Source organism: Mustela nivalis (assembly GCF_964662115.1).
Source record: "Mustela nivalis genome assembly, chromosome: 5".
Lineage (NCBI taxonomy): Eukaryota > Metazoa > Chordata > Mammalia > Carnivora > Mustelidae > Mustela > Mustela nivalis.
In genome coordinates this window covers 91,084,943-91,102,828 of record NC_139024.1, presented here as the reverse complement: position 1 = coordinate 91,102,828, position 17,886 = coordinate 91,084,943, and the positions used below count along the sequence as shown (strand labels likewise).

At 44.9% G+C, this 17,886-nt stretch overlaps 1 protein-coding gene across 9 annotated transcripts in view; it reads right to left on the bottom strand.

The window, feature by feature from the left end:
- RUNX2 (RUNX family transcription factor 2) overlaps nt 1-17,886 on the bottom strand; it is a 223,124-nt gene that overhangs the window by 93,820 nt on the left and 111,418 nt on the right. For 2 of the 9 annotated variants that reach the window (XM_082733206.1, XM_082733210.1), the window contains 2 exons: nt 12,702-12,767; nt 6,768-11,143 (listed from right to left, as the gene is read on the bottom strand). The exons of 2 other annotated variants lie outside the window; for them this stretch is intronic. In XM_082733206.1, coding sequence (XP_082589332.1) covers nt 10,665-11,143; nt 12,702-12,767 — 545 coding nt within the window. In that variant the 3' untranslated portion in view covers nt 6,768-10,664. Of the gene's footprint in view, nt 1-6,767; nt 11,144-12,701; nt 12,768-17,886 lie in introns of those variants that run through there. 5 more of the 9 variants (XM_082733207.1, XM_082733211.1, XR_014312375.1 and 2 more) reach the window with 4 other exon arrangements.

The following is a 17,886-nucleotide window of genomic DNA, read 5'->3' as shown; positions in this document are numbered from 1 at the left end:
AGATTATCTCTCTCCCCTGTCCTCCCCCACTTACACTCTCCTGTGCTTTCTCTCTCTCTCTTAAAATTTACTCTCTCAAAGAGTGACATTTTTTAAACCGTTTAAATAATGGTTCTTTTAAAAAGACTTTTATTTATTTATTTGGGGGGGGGTGGGCAGAGGGAGAGGGAGAAGCAGACTCCCTGCTGAGCAAGGAGCCTGAGGCGGAGCTTCGTCTCCAGACCCCAAGATTATGACCCAAGCCAAAGGCGGATGCTTAACTGACTGAGCCACCTAAAATAATAGTTTCTAAAAAGTTATTCCACTTGGTGCTCCAGCTCTTTGGTGATTCACCCGATCTGAAAATTTTATTTATGCTTTTTAATATAATTGTCTTAATTATGATGAGTAATAATAATGGGTACCATCTATCTATTATGTGCTAAGCATTTTCTTATCTCGTTAACTCATTTAATTCTCATTATGTGGATGATAACTGAGATGGCATGTCAAGCTTTAGCTTAGGAACGTAGTCTTTGGAATTGGGCAGATGGAGGCTTGAGTTTTCATAGTTGTATAACCCTGGGCCAGTCTGATTCTCGGTCTCCTCATCTAAAACAGAGGGATAAAAACAGTACTAACTTCTTCACAGGCTCCTGGGAAGTCTGACACAAGGCACGTGAAATACCAATCGAAGCACCAGGCTTATAGTCAAGTGTACAGTGTAAATTAAATATTGAGTCTTACTGTTATTACTTGATCCTGTCACCAGTACCAAATCCAACTTTTCCCCCAAAAGGAAATTAAAAGAATGGCCTTCAGTGCCATCCTAAGGGGGAAGGAGGTAAATAATCTGCTTCCATTCCTTTCTCCCCAGGATGTTCACCTCAGGGATGAACAGGGGCCAAGTGAACCTCGAGGACAGTTAGGGAAGAAGAAATCAGTGAGGAAGGGGGAGCTAGCCTGCCCCTTTGTGAATCACAGGGGAGGGCTCAGGAGGGTGGTGTCAAGAGGCCAGGGGAGCAAAGGGACTTTCTAGAACTACAATGTGCCTCTCCACCTGCTCCCCGCAGCCCTTCCTTCTCTCTCCCTCACTCTCCTGCAGGCCTGCAGGCAAGGCCCCAGAGAGAGATGGTCAGAGGGCTCTGTGTGGACCCCTCACTCAGGGCACCCCCGCTTTCTCACGGAAGCCACCTCAGGCCAGCCTCCTGAGGTGACCTGAGCGGCAGCAGCGCAAGGACTGGTCTCTGCCTGCTTTGGTCAGTGGGCCCCTCCACCAGCCCCCACAGCGCCTCTGGCTCTGGCAGCTCCCTGGGAGAGAAGAAAGCAGCATCTTACATGTGTGGCATATTCTAAAACAAAATAATAACTGAGAGGTTTTATAGACTCTGACAGGGAGAAGAAGGGAGTGAAAAAGATGGAACAAAGATGCCATTTTAAAGTTATTGGCTCATGTTCAGGATTTCACTATTTTCTATGGCAAGGAGCAAGTAAAAAATTCCTCCTATTGATGCGTATTTTTCTACAGTCATTGAAAGCCAAAGGGCTCGGGGCTTCCGACTTCCCCTCTGGGGGAACCTGCGAGCCAGTCCTCTGGCTCGCTCAGGCGAGCGAGGGCCGGCTGGCGGAGGCAGGAGGCCCCGGAGGCCCCCAGCGAGCGGCTCCGATGAGGAACGGGTGCAGGAGGAACACACTGTGTTTTCAGCCTGGGTTCTGTGATCTTTCTGCCAAACAGGGGTTTACAAAGCAAAAACCTCCAGAGACTTCTCATACTTTCTGGCTTATTCTCCTGGTGTTCATCTTAACAGGAATCAGCTGTTTGCCTTCTCACTTATACAGCACGTTGCCGAGGAGAATTTAGCATCTGGTCTGGCTATTATTAAAAACAAGAACATCCTGCTCTGTTGGGAGAACAGCACCACTGGCAATAAAAGGACAGAGATCATTTGCATTCAGGATTCCAGAGATGTATCGCAGTTCAATATCTGCTCTCCCTCCTCCCCCCACCGCTTTTCCAAATTTCCCCGACGCATCCATCATTTGCCTCGAGGTTCCCTCCTCTTTTCCCTGAACCAGAGACCAAGAGTGGGCTTCTTCCTCACCCTGGGAGGCAGGGAGCCCGGGAGCCGTTCAAACACTGATCTGCTCCTGCCGTGTGATAAAACTGAACTACCAGAGGAGGTTTTTTTTTTTTTTTTTACAACTGCGGAAATGAAAAAGTAAACATGACTGGGACGGCCCTGGTAGTTAGGTTCCAGCTTTTTGTTGTTGTTTGCGCCTTTTTTCTTTTTTTAAGCATCGGGCTGGGAGCTGGGAGCCTGAAGGAACCATATAATATGAAAAAACCTGGGGAGGTTTTATTAGCCAATAAAAAAAACTGAGTTCCTATTAACCACTTAACTCCTTGAGAAAGTTCCACACTCGCCTCCCTCCCGGTCCTCCTCATTCCCTCTCGTGCCCACAAGACAGGAAAGTGGGCCCCTCCATCTTGCCCGGCACAACCTGAGAGCACAGAGTAGGTTCCAGAAGCCATGGTGGAGGATCACGCTCAGTGATAATCTCTGCCCTTCTCATCTGTGAAAACCACTAATAAGAAGATCTTGATAAGGACTCACACTCCCTACGCTCCCCCCCCCCCCAAAATCCGCACACAAAAAAGCTCTTGAAGCACACATGGCTGAGGAGAAGAAAGGTCAGGGTGACTTTCAAGACTGAAATATGAAATGAGTGTTAGAGAAGACAGAATGGGGCTGAGGTGTCCCCACTAACCCCGCCCCGGAGATGTCAGGATGCCACAGAAGGCTCCTCTGCTTTGGGAGCGGGGGGAGCAAAAGAATTCAGGGAAACTCAGAAACAGAAAGTGAAACTCGCCTGAGCTGTTGCTCTGTCAGAGGGGTGGATGGAATTCTAAAAAAAAATAAATAAATAAATGACCTCATTTAGGAAGGAAATGATGTCGAAGGAGATTTAAACATAAAACCGTTGTATTAATTCTCCCACGATGGTGTGGCGGGTTTCATTGCTAGCTTTCTTGTTTCTCTTCGAGGAATCAATTCGCACGTTTACATCAGTCCATCATGCAGCTGGGAGTTCCCGGTACTCCTCTCCCTCAAAGCCACCGGATCCTGACTGCCTCACTCCACACAGCCTGCTGTATCCCGCTTCCGTTTTCCACATCCCAGCTCACTCTGATACTTCAGCTTCTCCAGGAGAAATGTCTCAGGCCTAAGGAGTACATGCCACCTGAGACCCCATTACTAATTTTGGGTTCTGGTCTCATTTAATGTTGTGCAGACAAAACTACTTCTTGAGGGGCTTGTGTGGAAGAACCTTTGCTTGCCCCCCAGATTTCCACCTCAGTTTTTTTTTTTTTTTTTCCTTTTACCATTTTGCTGTATGGTCTTGGTTTCTTTATAAAAATGAAGGGGACAGGGTGGGTGAGCAATTCTTCCCTTTTCCTTACTGGCTACAGAGTGGCACAGAATGACCCTGGGTGGGTGTGGGGGGGAAGCCATCAAGTTGTAAGCTGTGTTGGCTAAAAACAGAAAGCAGGTTTTCCAGAAAACCTCGCTAAGTGGCCAGACATCATTGCCACGAAATAAGAAAACAAAACAAAATAAGTTTTAGCAAAAGTTAAGTGGGCTTCCAGAAACTTGATCCTTCTGCTTTCCAACGAGTGATGCATGTCTCAACAGCAGGGCCAGTCGCGTCACAAAAAAAGCTCTTAAATAAAAGCTCCACAAAAATAACAACCCCTTCTTAAATGTCAGCTTCAGGGTACTCCTGACATTTCAGGGAACATCCAGTGTCCCTTGTTCTGTCTAAATAACATATACGGAGAAGAATTGCTTCTTCACCACTTATGGAATGAGGTACTCTTTTGTAGGATTTGCAAGAAAAACACCTGAGACAAGTAAATGCTGTATGGAGGAGTATATGTGCGTGTACGTGTGTGCGTGTGCGCGCTTCAGTTTTCCCTGAATGGTTGCTCAGTCATCCCTTTCCATCCCTCTACGTCCTCGCTACCTCCCTTGAGGGACACGCATGCGCACAGCCCTCAGTGTAGTTCCCTTTTCTTCTGTGGTGGGCCCTATTTTTTGTTACATTCATAACTGAATTCATAGCTTCTTAACATCTTCACTTCCAAGGCCTCCCAGTTGAGTACCCTTTACTGGGAAGTCACCGAGAAACCTAACAGGGTACCCAGAAATGGAGACAAGGAGGAGAGAGATTCCCTTGCCTTTGCTCAGAGCTCAGAATTCAAATACAGAGCATCTGCTCTCCATGCATTGGTTCCTACCTGGCCTCCCTTAGCATCTTCTGCAGTCCTGAAGGGAGAACCAACGAAGGAAGAACAGAAGTGGGCGGAAAAGGAATTAGAGTAACCCAGTGCCCTGGCGGGCAGTCCAGCTGTCTCACCACCTGCACTTTCCCTATACCAAAACCCAGACAGCTCTGGCAAGAAGACATCCTTCCTGGGGCCCCTGAGGAGTTTGCCTGCCATCCCACAGGCGAGCTGGCCCGGGCTCACTAAAACTGGCAGGCAGTTGAGTTGTCCCCAGAAAAACTTAAGAGACGGTAACATGATCATCTTCTCCTAAGCCTCCTACCTTTGTAGATACCCCCAAACCATTGTTTCCTAGAACTGGTCTCTAAAATGATTTCCAAGTGATTGGGGCAGGGAAGTGACTAGATTGTCCAGTTTACCTGATACTCGCGGTAGGGTTGTTTGCTTGAATCAGTCAAGCTGTGGCTTTGGCTGTGACGTGATTGTCAGCCACCCATTTCCAGAGGAAGGAGAAACCGGCTTGTGAGGATCTGTACACCCTGCTCTCACTCACTGGTTGTGAACAAGGTCTTCCCCTACCTCCTCCCTTGCCTTTTCAGACTGTTCTCAAATTCCATAAATATAAACATGTGGCTCCTCAACCGCATCTGTAGATAATAACTTCAGGGGGTTTCCTGTTTACATGACAATACCCATTTCCCAGCCAAATAAACTCTGCAGCAGAGAGCTGAGGTGTTTATTGGGCCAGTGTTGGCTGGGATTGAGTTAACAGGAAATGCCCACTCTCAAAGCACTGCCTGATGATAAGGTATATGGGGGGCAGGGGGCACAAGGGGTCAGGTACACTGGACAAACGTCTCTCTTTCTCCGCCTTTTGTTTCCAGTGAGAACTGAAGCAGCCATGATGAACATGGCCAAGCCATCAGGGCCTCACAAAGCTCCCCAGCTGAGCCGTCCCCTGGGACGTGAGGAGGAAGAGACATGCAGACAGGAAAGCCAGAAGCCCCACTCATGACACCTCCCAACCTCATAGTGACAAGCAGGTGAAGGGCTGGAAAAGGCTGATGCACATCCACCTCTGGGGAGGGCTCTCCGTCTTCCCCCTGGCTATCCTGTTATAATGAGCAGTGTATTTTCACACCAGTTCTGTCAAGAAAGCCTGACCAAAGAATTGAGAGAGAGCCTCTAGCCCACTGGTTCTGGATTGGGGACGACTTTTCCTCCCAGGGAACATTCTGGAGACACATGTCATTGTCACAAGTGGTGCAGTGCTATCGGCATCTAGTGGGTAGAAGCCAGAGACAGGCTGCTAAACCTTCTATGATGTGTAGGACCACACACCCTACACACACACCACAAAGAACTTTCCAGCCTGAAATGTCAACAAAGCCAAGGTCTAGCCCGATGCCTCTCCATATGCCCAAAAACTGAGACCCAGAGGAGTAAAGCCATTTGCCCTGAACCATGCTGCTGGACAAAGATGGAGAGAAAGGAAAAGCCACTCTGCCCACCTCCCATGCAATGCCTTTGAAAGCCACACAGATGTCTAATAAAAAAGGATAAATAAATATACATCTTCAAAGAGCTGCAAACAAGTTCACTGGCCTAGGTCTCACCCGCGTGCTTTCAGGATGTCTCCTAGTCTTAGAAATTAGTGGTCTCCAAGATTTCTCAGAACACAATGCCAAAGGGGTAAGAATGAGCAGATCTCAAAGGAGGCCTCTCTCTCTAGATCACGTGGTCCACTGGCCCGCGCCTGAGCATCTCCACCTCACGGTTTCTGGTCCTTCTTTTAGAACTGTGGTAAGCCAAGGCGGACAGATAGCACAGGCCAGAAAGAGAGCAGCCACTCTACCCCAAGCCCTCAACCTTATCAAAGGGGAGGGACTTACCAAAAATACACAATAACCCGTTAAAAACAAACAGATCTCCAAACTATAGTCCTGCTCCCTAGTAGAATTTTTCTGAGGCTACAGCTCTCCAGGCCAAGGTCCATTTTTACTTACCCTTGAGCTTTGACTGATTTGGGTTTTTAAGAACCCAAAAGAGATGTGGGAAGCAGCTAGATTATCTCCTATGGCAGGGCTGCCTGAGATCCTCTGACCCTAACCAGGAAGAAATTCACTTGCTGGCTCCTGCTCAACTGCCCAGAGATTAGAACCCTCGGACTGCGGAGCCCACTGTCTTTTATATGCAGTCTGGTCCCTTCGTCAGAGTAAAGGGGCTTTACCCAAGGATGAGGAGGGCACTCTCTCCTTCGGACACAGGCTGACAAGGAAATGAGTTCACTGCTAGATCCTTTGCCCACGCCTCTGTAGGAGTAGGACGAACCAAGAAGGCAGCACTCAGCGAAATGTTTTAACCTCTCACCAGTCACAGAGAACCCCGCCCTCCTCTGGCCCTGGCAAGTCCTAGGGCCAAGAAGGGCCCAGGTGTAGGCAGGAGTAAGCGTCAGATTAGAGAAGAAACCGCGGCTGAGAAAAGACCCAAAGTACACACGTAACAAAACCAAAAAAGCCATTTTATTGAAAATTAAATTCAAACTTCAAATTAATATTACAATCATGAGAAAAATGCCAAATAATTCCATTTACAGTTGCAACATACAATACAAATAGTCCCTTTGAAGTTGAAAGTAAACTCATCCACAATCATGGCCTGTGGCACAAAGCAGAATTTGTACAATATGTGCAGGGAAAGCAGATCTTGGGCAACAGCAATTGGAAAAATAAAAATGAAAAGCTTGTATTTACACAAAATGCTACAAACATTTTTTTTGTTCCACAGAAATCTAAGAATGGTAAAGCATATCCAAAAAAAAAATGGAATTTTATTCAGAATACCTAAGAAATTACTGTAAATTATGGTTTTGGCTGATATATTTCAAAGTACTGCATTAAAAAGCAAACAGTTATTTGTAAACATGAAGTAAACAAACATCTAAAAAATTCTCACACAGAAAATATTTTTTAAATGCATTCTCTTTTGAAGAACAACAAATTCAAGGTTTGCCAGAGTCCTCTTTATTTTATTTATGATTGTTCTTTCGAATGTCATAGAAGTCGTTATTGTCTTCACTCATGCTTTGTGTTTCCATGTATTAACCTAGACTCTGAGTCAGTCCCTTTCCTGGGAATGAAGGGAACTCTTAAGGAGCACACACATCTCCTCCCCTCTGGGTTTGCAATAGATGGTCCCTAACGGTGTGGATTTCTCTGCTCATTTTTAAAAGGCCCCAGGGGCAGGGTGGGGTTAGTGAGACTGTCTGAAGAGCAAACCGTAGTTCATTGGTCGAGTCTCTCAGTTCCAGGCTGGAAGTCATTTCACTCATCTAAAATCAACACTGTGGTATGTTCTGGAACCCTGACACTGGTCACACTTTGTGAGACAACTAAAATAAGACAGAAAGCGGCTGAGCTGGTCATGCCGAAAACTCCAGCAACGTCTGTGCTACAAAGAGAACCGTGCTCTTTGAACCTGAAGGAAATACAGAGTGTTGGCTAGTACGCAGTTCCGTGGTAGGAGGAATTAGGAGGAATAGTCGGGCTTTGCTTTGGTCTTGAAATCACAGATCATATACATGACCCAGTGCAAATTAAGGGTTCGGTTAAAAAAAAAAAAAAAAAAAAAAAAGAGGAGGAGGAGGGAATATTTAACCCCCAGGCTGAAAAAGGGCAGAACTCAATCCAAGAAATGTGACTTACCCCTTTGGAGTGGTTGGAGTGAGGGTGGAAGGAAGAAGTGCTTGAATTTTTCCCAAGGAATAAAAAAAAACTTTTTAAAGTGTTTCTGGGTTGCTGCCTGCAGCCACTATAATAACATTTCAACACAAAAGCATCCCTAAAGTCACTTAGTATGTGTACTGTAAACTTAAAAAAGCCCTTTTAACATTAAAAAATAATGTACAAATATAGTACCTTTTTTATTAAATAGGGTACAGCTGGCACTGGCGGTAACATTTTTATGTCAATTAATTAAAATTGAAATGTGTAACCAGACACTGGCTTTTTTAAGTGCTGCTGAAACAAACACACATATTTTACACTTAACAAATAAATGGACAGTGGCGTGCTTCAAGCTACCACACACAAACAATAAATAGTATCAGTTACTACTTCCATCTTAGTTAAGTAATAGAAAAGTGGCTTATTTATCTAAGCATACTTGGTATACAACCTTTAGAAGGCAGTGTTTTGTTTTGTTTTGCCCTCGATTTTTGTTAGGAGGAGTTGGGGTGGTCGCAAGGGAGGCCCCCAGCCAGAAGCACAGGGCCAGATGCCCCCACAACACACACCGTCCCACCAGGCTTGACGGCCCATGAAGCGGGCCTGGGAATGACTACAGAGAAAGGGTCCCCAGAGGCTGGGGACAAATCTCTATACGGTTCTACTCAGTGGGGGCACAGAACTGAAACAAAGGGGTCCCCCGGACCTGAGAGGGAGCCAGCAGGGATTTACCCAGTGGTGTCATGGAGTGATCCTGGCTTGGAATAAGGATTCACGCTGAGAATTTGCCAGGTGGTCACCAGGAGTGGCCAAAGTGCATCCTACAGGAGGGCTTCTGCTCAAATTCATACACAGTAGTAGACACCAAACTCCACATGGCCTTGCCTTCCTTTGACCCCAAGGGGTTTGACATGGGTCCCCAAGGCCCTACATTAACTCAGCTCAGCTATCTGCTGGAAGTCTCCAACTCCTTCAGATGACATGGCTCCCATGAGACAATGGCTAAATCTGCTCCTTTAAATGCAGATTCCGTAGAGAGCTGCCAATGGGGCCTTAGGTGAGGCAGATCTGGATTCTCCTTACTTACTGTTTGGTAAGGCGGGTTAGTTAAGAATCCCTGGTGCAATTTGGCTTTACTGGCTATGTGTATCATGATCAGTCCTTAAGCTACATGGGTGGCTTTAAGCTGTGTCTTTACTATGAAGCCTGGCGATTTAGAGTTTTGCTTTTAATAGGAAACCACAGAACATTTTTCTGCAGTTCAATGATTCACTTGTGCTTGTCTTTTTAATATGACAAGAGTCACCATTATTCAAAAGAAACTGGGAAACCACATCACTCCAGCATTTCATGCTAATAAAGGGCAACATGAGTGATACAGGGCTAAGAGTTGGTTTTTCAATCCCTAATTATTGCTTTAGAAGGCAAAGCTGTGTTAGAGGCAATTCAAGGTCTGAAAGAACGAAGCATAACATTTCCTTCATACATCACAAAAAACAAGCTACATCTAAAATATTTGGAGATGGACGTATTTTTGAAAATCACATTGTGCCTGGATGAACTGAAATTGCTTAGCAATATTTCAGATATGGCTCTAGCCCACTGAAGAAATTTGTTATTTAATAAAGAGCACTTTTAGAGACCGAAGTCAATGTATCAGTACACTAAGAAAAGTTTCAAGGGTCCAAATGTCATTAAATAATTATAAATATATCTTTAAAGTTATATGACCATTCACGTTAGCAAGTTACCTCAGATTTTACACATATTCATAATTTAAAAAAAAAAAGAAAACAACACACAGCCAAACACAAACACTATCTATACCATTATGGCTATAATAAGGTATTGCCATTTTGAGTTTTGCATAAAAGGAGAAAGGTGCAGGGATGGGGCAGGGGTGGTGTTGAGGGGTGGGATTTCTTTTTGGTTAAATGGGAAAAGGAAACAAAGAAAGTATTAAAAAGTAAAATGAAATCATCTATTCCAATCAGTATTTTTTTGAAGTCACTTTCTTAAAGTATGAAAGAAAAAAAAAAAAAAGAACAAAAACTGAACCAAACAGTTCAGATGAGAACTCACGGCAAGTCTGAAAGCAAAGTTTGGGACAGTGACTCAGAATGGATGGTACTGTGATGGAATCATCCATTCTCCCTCTTTGCCCTTTGTGCACCTTTGTGCATCTTTGCCCGATGTGCACCTCGACCGGTTTTGGAAGCTGGTCTGCAGAGTGCACGGGTCCAGACATAGCCGTCACCACGAGGGTGTGTGGTATCAAAGCACAGAGAGGAAGTGGCTTTGCTCTTCTTCCTCCTGAACCTGGAGTCCGCCTCTCTGACTTGCCATAGGAACAGATGATTTGTGGTAACAGGCCAAACAACAACACAACAAAAAAATACCTTTTTCCTTGGTTTGTAAAAGTACATTTTAAGTAGAAAACAACCTGGAACCTAGATAGGATGGTGTCTCTCGGGCCTTTTGCTTCTCAGTATCTGTACCCTCTTATGGTTGGAAGATCATGACTGAGTGAGGGAATGAAAAATCTTCTAAAAAATAGGCACTTTGTAGATAGCTCATTGATATACATATATATGCACTCTCTCTATATATGTATATATTGATACGTTTGGGATGCAGCTCCCAGATACCGCTGGGCCACTGCTGAGGAAATTTCAATATGGTCGCCAAACAGATTCATCCATTCTGCCACTAGAATTCAAAACAGTTGGGGAACTGCTGTGGCTTCCATCAGCGTCAACACCATCATTCTGGTTAGGCAAATTTGGATTTAATAGCGTGCTGCCATTCGAGGTGGTGGTGCATGGTGGAAGCATTCTGGAAGGAGACCGATCTCCCCCCGGCACCATGGGGAACTGATAGGATCCTGACGAAGTGCCATAGTAGAGATATGGAGTGCTGCTGGTCTGGAAGGGTCCACTCTGGCTTTGGGAAGAGCCGGGGTAGGGTGGTGGCAGGTAGGTGTGGTAGTGGGTGGTGGCGGACATACCGAGGGACATGCCTGAGGTGACTGGCGGGGTGTAAGTAAAGGTGGCTGGATAGTGCATTCGTGGGTTGGAGAAGCGGCTCTCAGTGAGGGATGAAATGCTTGGGAACTGCCTGGGGTCTGAAAAAGGGCCCAGTTCTGAAGCACCTAAAAATTATAACAGAAGATGGGGGGAAAAAATCTGTAAATATCAATTAAAATAATGAGAGAATTTTTACAAGAAAAAAACAAAAACAAAAACAAAAACAAAAAAACCTTTAGCTTCCCAAAAAGGAACAACAAGTCACAAATAGACCTTCAAATTCACTGGTCACTACACAGTTTTGTTTTGTTTTGTTTTTTCACTTGACAGTACTTAAGTCCTTCACCCACCCCCCAGAGAACCCCAAAGGGTTTTAAAAACTCCAATGTGTGCTAGGTCTTATGTGTAAACCAACCCAACACATAGATTCACTCACCAGACTTAAGACTGAATCCTCATTGATTTTTTTTTTTCCTCTCTTTTTGTTTCTCGTTGCACCTCAGGTATTTGAAAGGGATTTTTTACTAAGTAGGACAAGTTTCTTTTTCTCCACCCAATATAAAGAAATCCCAAAGATCAGTTTTGCTATTGGTACTCTTGGCAGGGCCCCTTCGTCAATGAAGGAACTCCAAAAAGAAACCCTAACATGTTCCTATCACTTCTCTTCAGTTCTTAAAATCACCTATAGTCTTTATTTTATTCGTCATCTTAGTAATGAATGCCAAAAAAATCATACCAGATTTCTATGTATTTTGGAACTATCTTATTTTTCTGGGGGCAAAGGGGGAGAGTCTAGCCCTTAGAAATTCTCCTGAGGGTCATAAACTAAATAAGTAGGTTGGGGGAGAAGTTGCATCTCAAGCCTTGATGGGTGACCTAGGGCTTATTTAGGCCAGGTGCCAACAGCCTCTTTTGTGAGAGGCTCCATGCCCGGCAGGCGGACAAGGAAGAGGGTGCCTCCCTCAGCATCCATTCACCAGGCCCCTGTGCCACATCCTATAGAATTAGCTTCAGGCTAACTCCAAGTGGTACCTGGAGGCAAAGCTTGTTTTGCTCTAAAATGTAAAGTCCCTTAACTTCTAAAGCCAACAGTGTGGCTCCTTTGTAGCTATTTCTGGTGCTTAAACTTATAAAACCATAGTCATAAAGCACTTCATGTGGAAATCAGTGTTCTGAAATGCCTAAAAACTTAAGAGTGGTGATCTTTAAAGACTGGGTTATGATTTTCAAAAATTGACAGAATTAGGACAAGGCCTTTTATGATCCCAGGGTTCTTAAGATTTTGTCACATCTAAAACCTTCCAAGTCTTTGCGTCTGCCGTGTTTGCTTTTCCTACAGTTTTCATCCGTAAGGGAAAGCACTTAGTGCTCCATCAAGGCCTCCGTCAGGAGATACATCCTCAGTCCCGTTTTTACTGAACTCTTGTTCTTGGATGCTACAGTGTTTATTAAAGAAATGATCCTAATGGTTTTCCTTAAAGGTGCTGACTGAGAGTTGTGGATCTTTGTTAAAATGCACACTGCCTGGGATCTTTGTAAGGGCCAGGATGTGCGTTTGTCATCAAAAGCGACAATTTAAAAAGCCATACATAGTTTAAAAAAAAGTTGTTCTCAAAAATCGGACAGTACCAATCAGCCGGCCCCACCCAGCCCGACCCAGCAATTGTTAATAACAAGTCTCACCTGCCTGGCTCTTCTTACTGAGAGTGGAAGGCCAGAGGCAGAAGTCAGAGGTGGCAGTGTCATCATCTGTAAAATGAGGGGGGATGAACTCTAAGTTCCCTTCCAGCTCTAACCCCTCTATCACCACCGGGAACTCCGGGACAGGAGGAGAAGCAACAGTCTGAGGGGCAGGGGGAGGCAGAGAAGTTCCCACCCCTCCTGAGTGCTTTCCCGGAATCCGCAGGCCCCTAAGCAGAGGGTAAAGAGCTAGTGAGCAGCTTCGGATACCAGAAGCAAACACTTTCAAGATGACGCACCAAAACTCACACACTCTGGGCAGTTTACTCTCTGCTCTCTACAAAGTCTTCTATCTTCCACCCGTCTCTACCTCACCCCTCCCGGATGCAAAATTTTAACCAGCTCCAGTGTTCAGATGTGGGCCGAGTGATTCTGACAGAGGGCAAACGGGAGCAGGTGAGGCGTAGGGTCTCTCGAGCCCCGTGCTGGTGCCCTCTGCGGAAGGAGCCACACGCACGACGTGAGGGCCCCAGATGTTCCTCGGCAGGCCTCTGCCTTGCAGAGCAGCTAGGTGAACTAGTGCTGGCACCGCTAATTGTTCTAGGCAGGCCACTTCTGTACAGATTAAGTTCAATGTTCTGCTCTTGTGAGAGAAACCAGAATAATGTGGACAATCGCAAACAGAAAGAAGTCACACTGAAAACACCACCGTTTGCCCCCCACAGAAGCACGAAGCTCACACAGACAGGCTTGTCCATGTTAAAAAAAAAAAAAAAAGAAAGAAATGCTTCTCGTGGGTATCTGTACTTAAAATATGCTGCAGTCATAATTAACATTCCATGTGGTTTCCCTTATTTTGATGCAGAAGCCTCATTAAAACCCTTGATGTGGGGCCCTGCCAGTAAACTCCAATATGGTTTTGAATTTATTCCTCTACTCCCTCACCTTCTCTATTTTACCTGAGACGTTTTGCTGATGTTTTTATTACCCATCACATGCCAGGATCACTGTACCTTTCTGGTTTATAGATGCCAGCTAATGGAAATTGACATTCATTTTTCAATTAATGAGCTCTGGTTGTGGTTTATAGAAAACAATGCAACAAATTTCTGCTAGGCTGACAGAATGTGGACCAATCACTTTGAGTCATTTGAGACTGTAATGTCTTGAGGATTAACTCCTTCTGGGCAAAGACAGCTAATGTGGACTTTAAAGGGATTATACAGTCATTTTTATAACTAACAAAAAATGGGATTTTCTGGAATTCCCTTAATCATGTTGTGTTACCAAGAAATGTTTCTGAAACATACTGCAGTGTGTTCTGCATGGAGAGACATTAACAACTCGTTACAGTTTCACAGGAGATCCCTTATGTAATAACCTAAGGTGAGGAGACGGAATTCTAAAAAGAAAAACATAAAGCCCTTCCTAATCTTTAGTTTGTAATCATTTTTGCAGAAGCAAATAATATAAATAAATTTCCTTTCCCTGAATAAGGTTGCATCCATAATTTTAATCTCTGTTTTTTACGTGAACTCAGGTGTACTTATAGATGGTCTTCTACTTCTTCTTCTACTACTTCTACTGAACTATGCTAGTTAGCCTCAATACAACTACAAACTTAAAAAAAAAAAAAAAAAAGACCTGGATATTAATATCAAAAACGGTAAAGAAAATGTATTATCTACTTATTGAGGGGTCACAGATAAAAGCCTGGAGAGTTCTAAAAGTGCTAACACCTCAATCTAACTTTATAAATGTGAAAACAAAACTCAGTAACTGCCCCAGGGAGGTGCCTCGTCGCACAGAGCTCCCCCGAGCCAGTTTAAAACTCCTGCCTCCAACTGGCTGATTAAATAAAGCCAGTACTGCCAGGAGTTACTTGAAGCCCAAGATAAACATGGGGCATCTTCCCAACGGGCTGGTTTTACTCGGCTTAGAGACAGGGCATATGGACAGTAATAGGATATGTATGGAATAGAACACTTGGGTGAATTTTTAGGTAAACAAACTAAAAGAGACTTGAACAAACTTTTGTACTTACTAAGTTTTAGACTATGTCCTCCAGATTCCCTATAGCACCCATTTACCCTCCTCTGCTGCTTGGGATATCTGATGGAAATGTCCAAATTCCTCACCTACTGCTTGGATAATTAATTCTAAGCTAACCCATTAACACACAGGCAAGCTGAGATCCGGAGAAGGGGATCTGTGTACACTACAGATCATGCAGCCTGAAAGATGCAGAGTCATGACCTCTTTGCAATCTTATTTACCCGTAAGGAATGTGGTTGTCACAATCACAGGTCCATGCATTTCTTGCCTTGAAAATCTAACTGTACCTGAGTATTTCCATAGGCTCTCTGGAGCCTCTGTGTTACCCCCGGGAGCATTACTATCTTTGGGATATCCTGACAGCTCTTTGAGGCCTTGTTGGAGCTAATCTGCTAAATCGTGGGCAATTAGTTCAGTTGCTTGTGGCATAATGTGAATGAGACCGAGGTCAAGGGTTTGATTCCCGTAGGACCTGCTGGTTTCCTACAGACGTGTTTCATTCCCGCTCTGCTATCTGCACCTCTGGCCACGGTCAGATAGCCTGTGAAGGAATGCAGCTCTCATAGAGAGTTGCAAGAAACTTGCTTGTTAACACAGTAGCAGCAAGACCTAATATACATGAGGAGACTATATTAATAAAATGCGCAGGAAGCTCAAATAGAAATAAAATCAATATTAAAAATTTCTAAAAAGTCTTGCCTCTTCCCCAGCCTTCTCAAGATCTACAGGGAAAAAGGAAATTGCCTCTCTTTACCCACTGGGGTTTCCTGGGTCATCAGGGCAAGCAGAAAGCATAGTGGAAGGAGTAAAACCAAAAAGACAAGGGGAAATAAAAGAGAATCCCTCATCTTTGGGTCCCGTGGCCTACAATCCCCCACCAGCATCTTTCACACATTGCTTTCTAATGCCAGTGACCTTGGCTCATCCCTGACTCCTCACTCAACAGTGGGCTGCTGAGGGCAGGATTTGTCTAATCCTTGTTTGTCTCCCCCTCAGTGCTTAATCACAATACTACTGGACATTTCTAGGCCTTTACCTAGCACTCTGATATACACCTTCTCACTAACTAGATCCTCAGTAAATCAGGGTTGGTTGAGAATAGGCAAGGCGATCTCTAGAATGAAAGAAAACAGAGTCTGGGAACAGTAACAGACAAGGCACTTGTCATTTGGGACTGTCAGCTGGGAGACACTGGGCACGCCCATCGTCCCCTCCCTGAAGCAGAATTGACGCACCCCAGCAGAGGCGACAGGTCAGGCACAGGAAAGGAAGAGGGGCCCTGAAGCCAGGGGAACCGAACTGGCACAGGCAGCGTCCCTTGCTCTCCTCTGTAACACGAAGGCATCCGTGTACAGAATGAAAAGCCATCATGCTTCCCCGCAATGAGGTGTTAACTTCAAAGCTTCATTGGGGCCTTTTAAATGGTAGGAGCTATTGCTTCAACAAATCTCGAATAAAGGCCAAGAACTTTTTATTGACCCCTTCGTGGCATTCCTCCTCTGGAAATGTATAGTCCTCAACTCGCCACAGAGCTGCTTTCTTGAAGAATCTTCTTCCCCTTCGACAATGTTTTTTGGCTGCCCTGCCCCACCTGCTCTATTCTATAATTCCTTTTTTCCCTCTGGTGTCAAGAGCAGTTCCTTCCCATATCTCTCTTTTGGGCCCTTAAGAGTTGCTACTTTACTGAATTATTAACTGTTTCTTAGCCTATTCTCTCCCAGCTATAAAGCACTGGGTGTAAAGGTCATGATTTCTTTTCCTCTCCTATTGCTTCTATACTCCAGGAGCTTAAGTGTTTTGGTTTTTGCTTTTTAGGGTATGTATATGGATGGATGGTGATAATGAGTCAATAAGTAAATCAGTCTGGGAGTCAGGAACTCTGTAGGATAGTTAATACATTTCTGACAAGTTAAAAAAACAGATATAAAAAGCATTGAAGCATTACTGATATCAGACCAACAGCATCCCAATATGACTCTGAAGAATCCATCCTTATAAAACTCTCTTTAAAGAGTGGTCGAAGCTCTTCCTGAGTGTCATGACATCACTGGACCTCACGTTTTGGACAGTCCATCCCCAGTAGTGAACAGATACTGCTGCCTGTCCGCTGGTGTCGTTCCCAGTACCATCAGAGCCAGAATCCAGGTACCAGTCCCTGCCGAGTGCCATGCGGAGAGGAGATGAGGGAACAAGAGGGCCAGGCCACAAATACGGGACCTGAGGGAGGGGAGCAAGCCCACTCTTCTGCCGCAGGACCCCAGGGCACCTGCTGTCACCGAGGTGGTGGTATTTATGTGGAGTAGGTAGAAAGGTGACAGAGGGTAAAACTCACACTCTGTCTGAATTTCTGGACCAGTAGACAGAGCAAGTACGTGAGAGGCATCAAGAATCAGAGGTGACTTTTATAGATGAAGAAACAGAAGCCTAGACACAAGGTAAATCTGAGGAGGTTCTTCTGGCTCTGCAGCTCTGACTCGGCCTGCCAGTGGGAAAATGGGGAGGATCGGTCTCGAGGGGTCTTAAATCTGCATTCTGTGGAAATGCACAGGGACAGGGAGAAACCTCCTGCTTACACATCGCCTTCTCAGGCCACACAGGTGGCAGAGCCTGACAACCACCCCCTCCCAGGCAAAGGTCAGCCACCTTTCACAAAGCATGATGGGACACCTCGGCCATGGAGGGAAGGAAATGAGGAGGAGGCTACTGGCATATTTTCAGAGTCATCTGTTCTACTTTTCCAAGGTCATGTCCCACTGCTCCTCAGTATGAACTGTCCTCTTCACAGCAGGACATACACTCAGGACCCTCATAGGCGCTTTGCTCATGCTCTCCCCAGACTCATGGCCCCCCACTCTTCTCTCTGCCAGACCAAGTCTGGGCAGGCACCATCTTTAAAGCTCACCCATACATTAAAACTTCCCAGAATACAAAGTCTCATCATCTTTTTTTAATCATATACCTCCTGAACTTTTTTTGCACATAAATTTTGCTCCGTGCATTTTAAGGTATTTATCATTGTTTTTAGAGAAATATTTTCATTTTCCAGCTGAAGAAGAGTAAATTAAGGATAAGAACCATGTATTCTTATACCTACACAGTATGATGCTAAAATGGGTACTTCCAAAAAATGTGC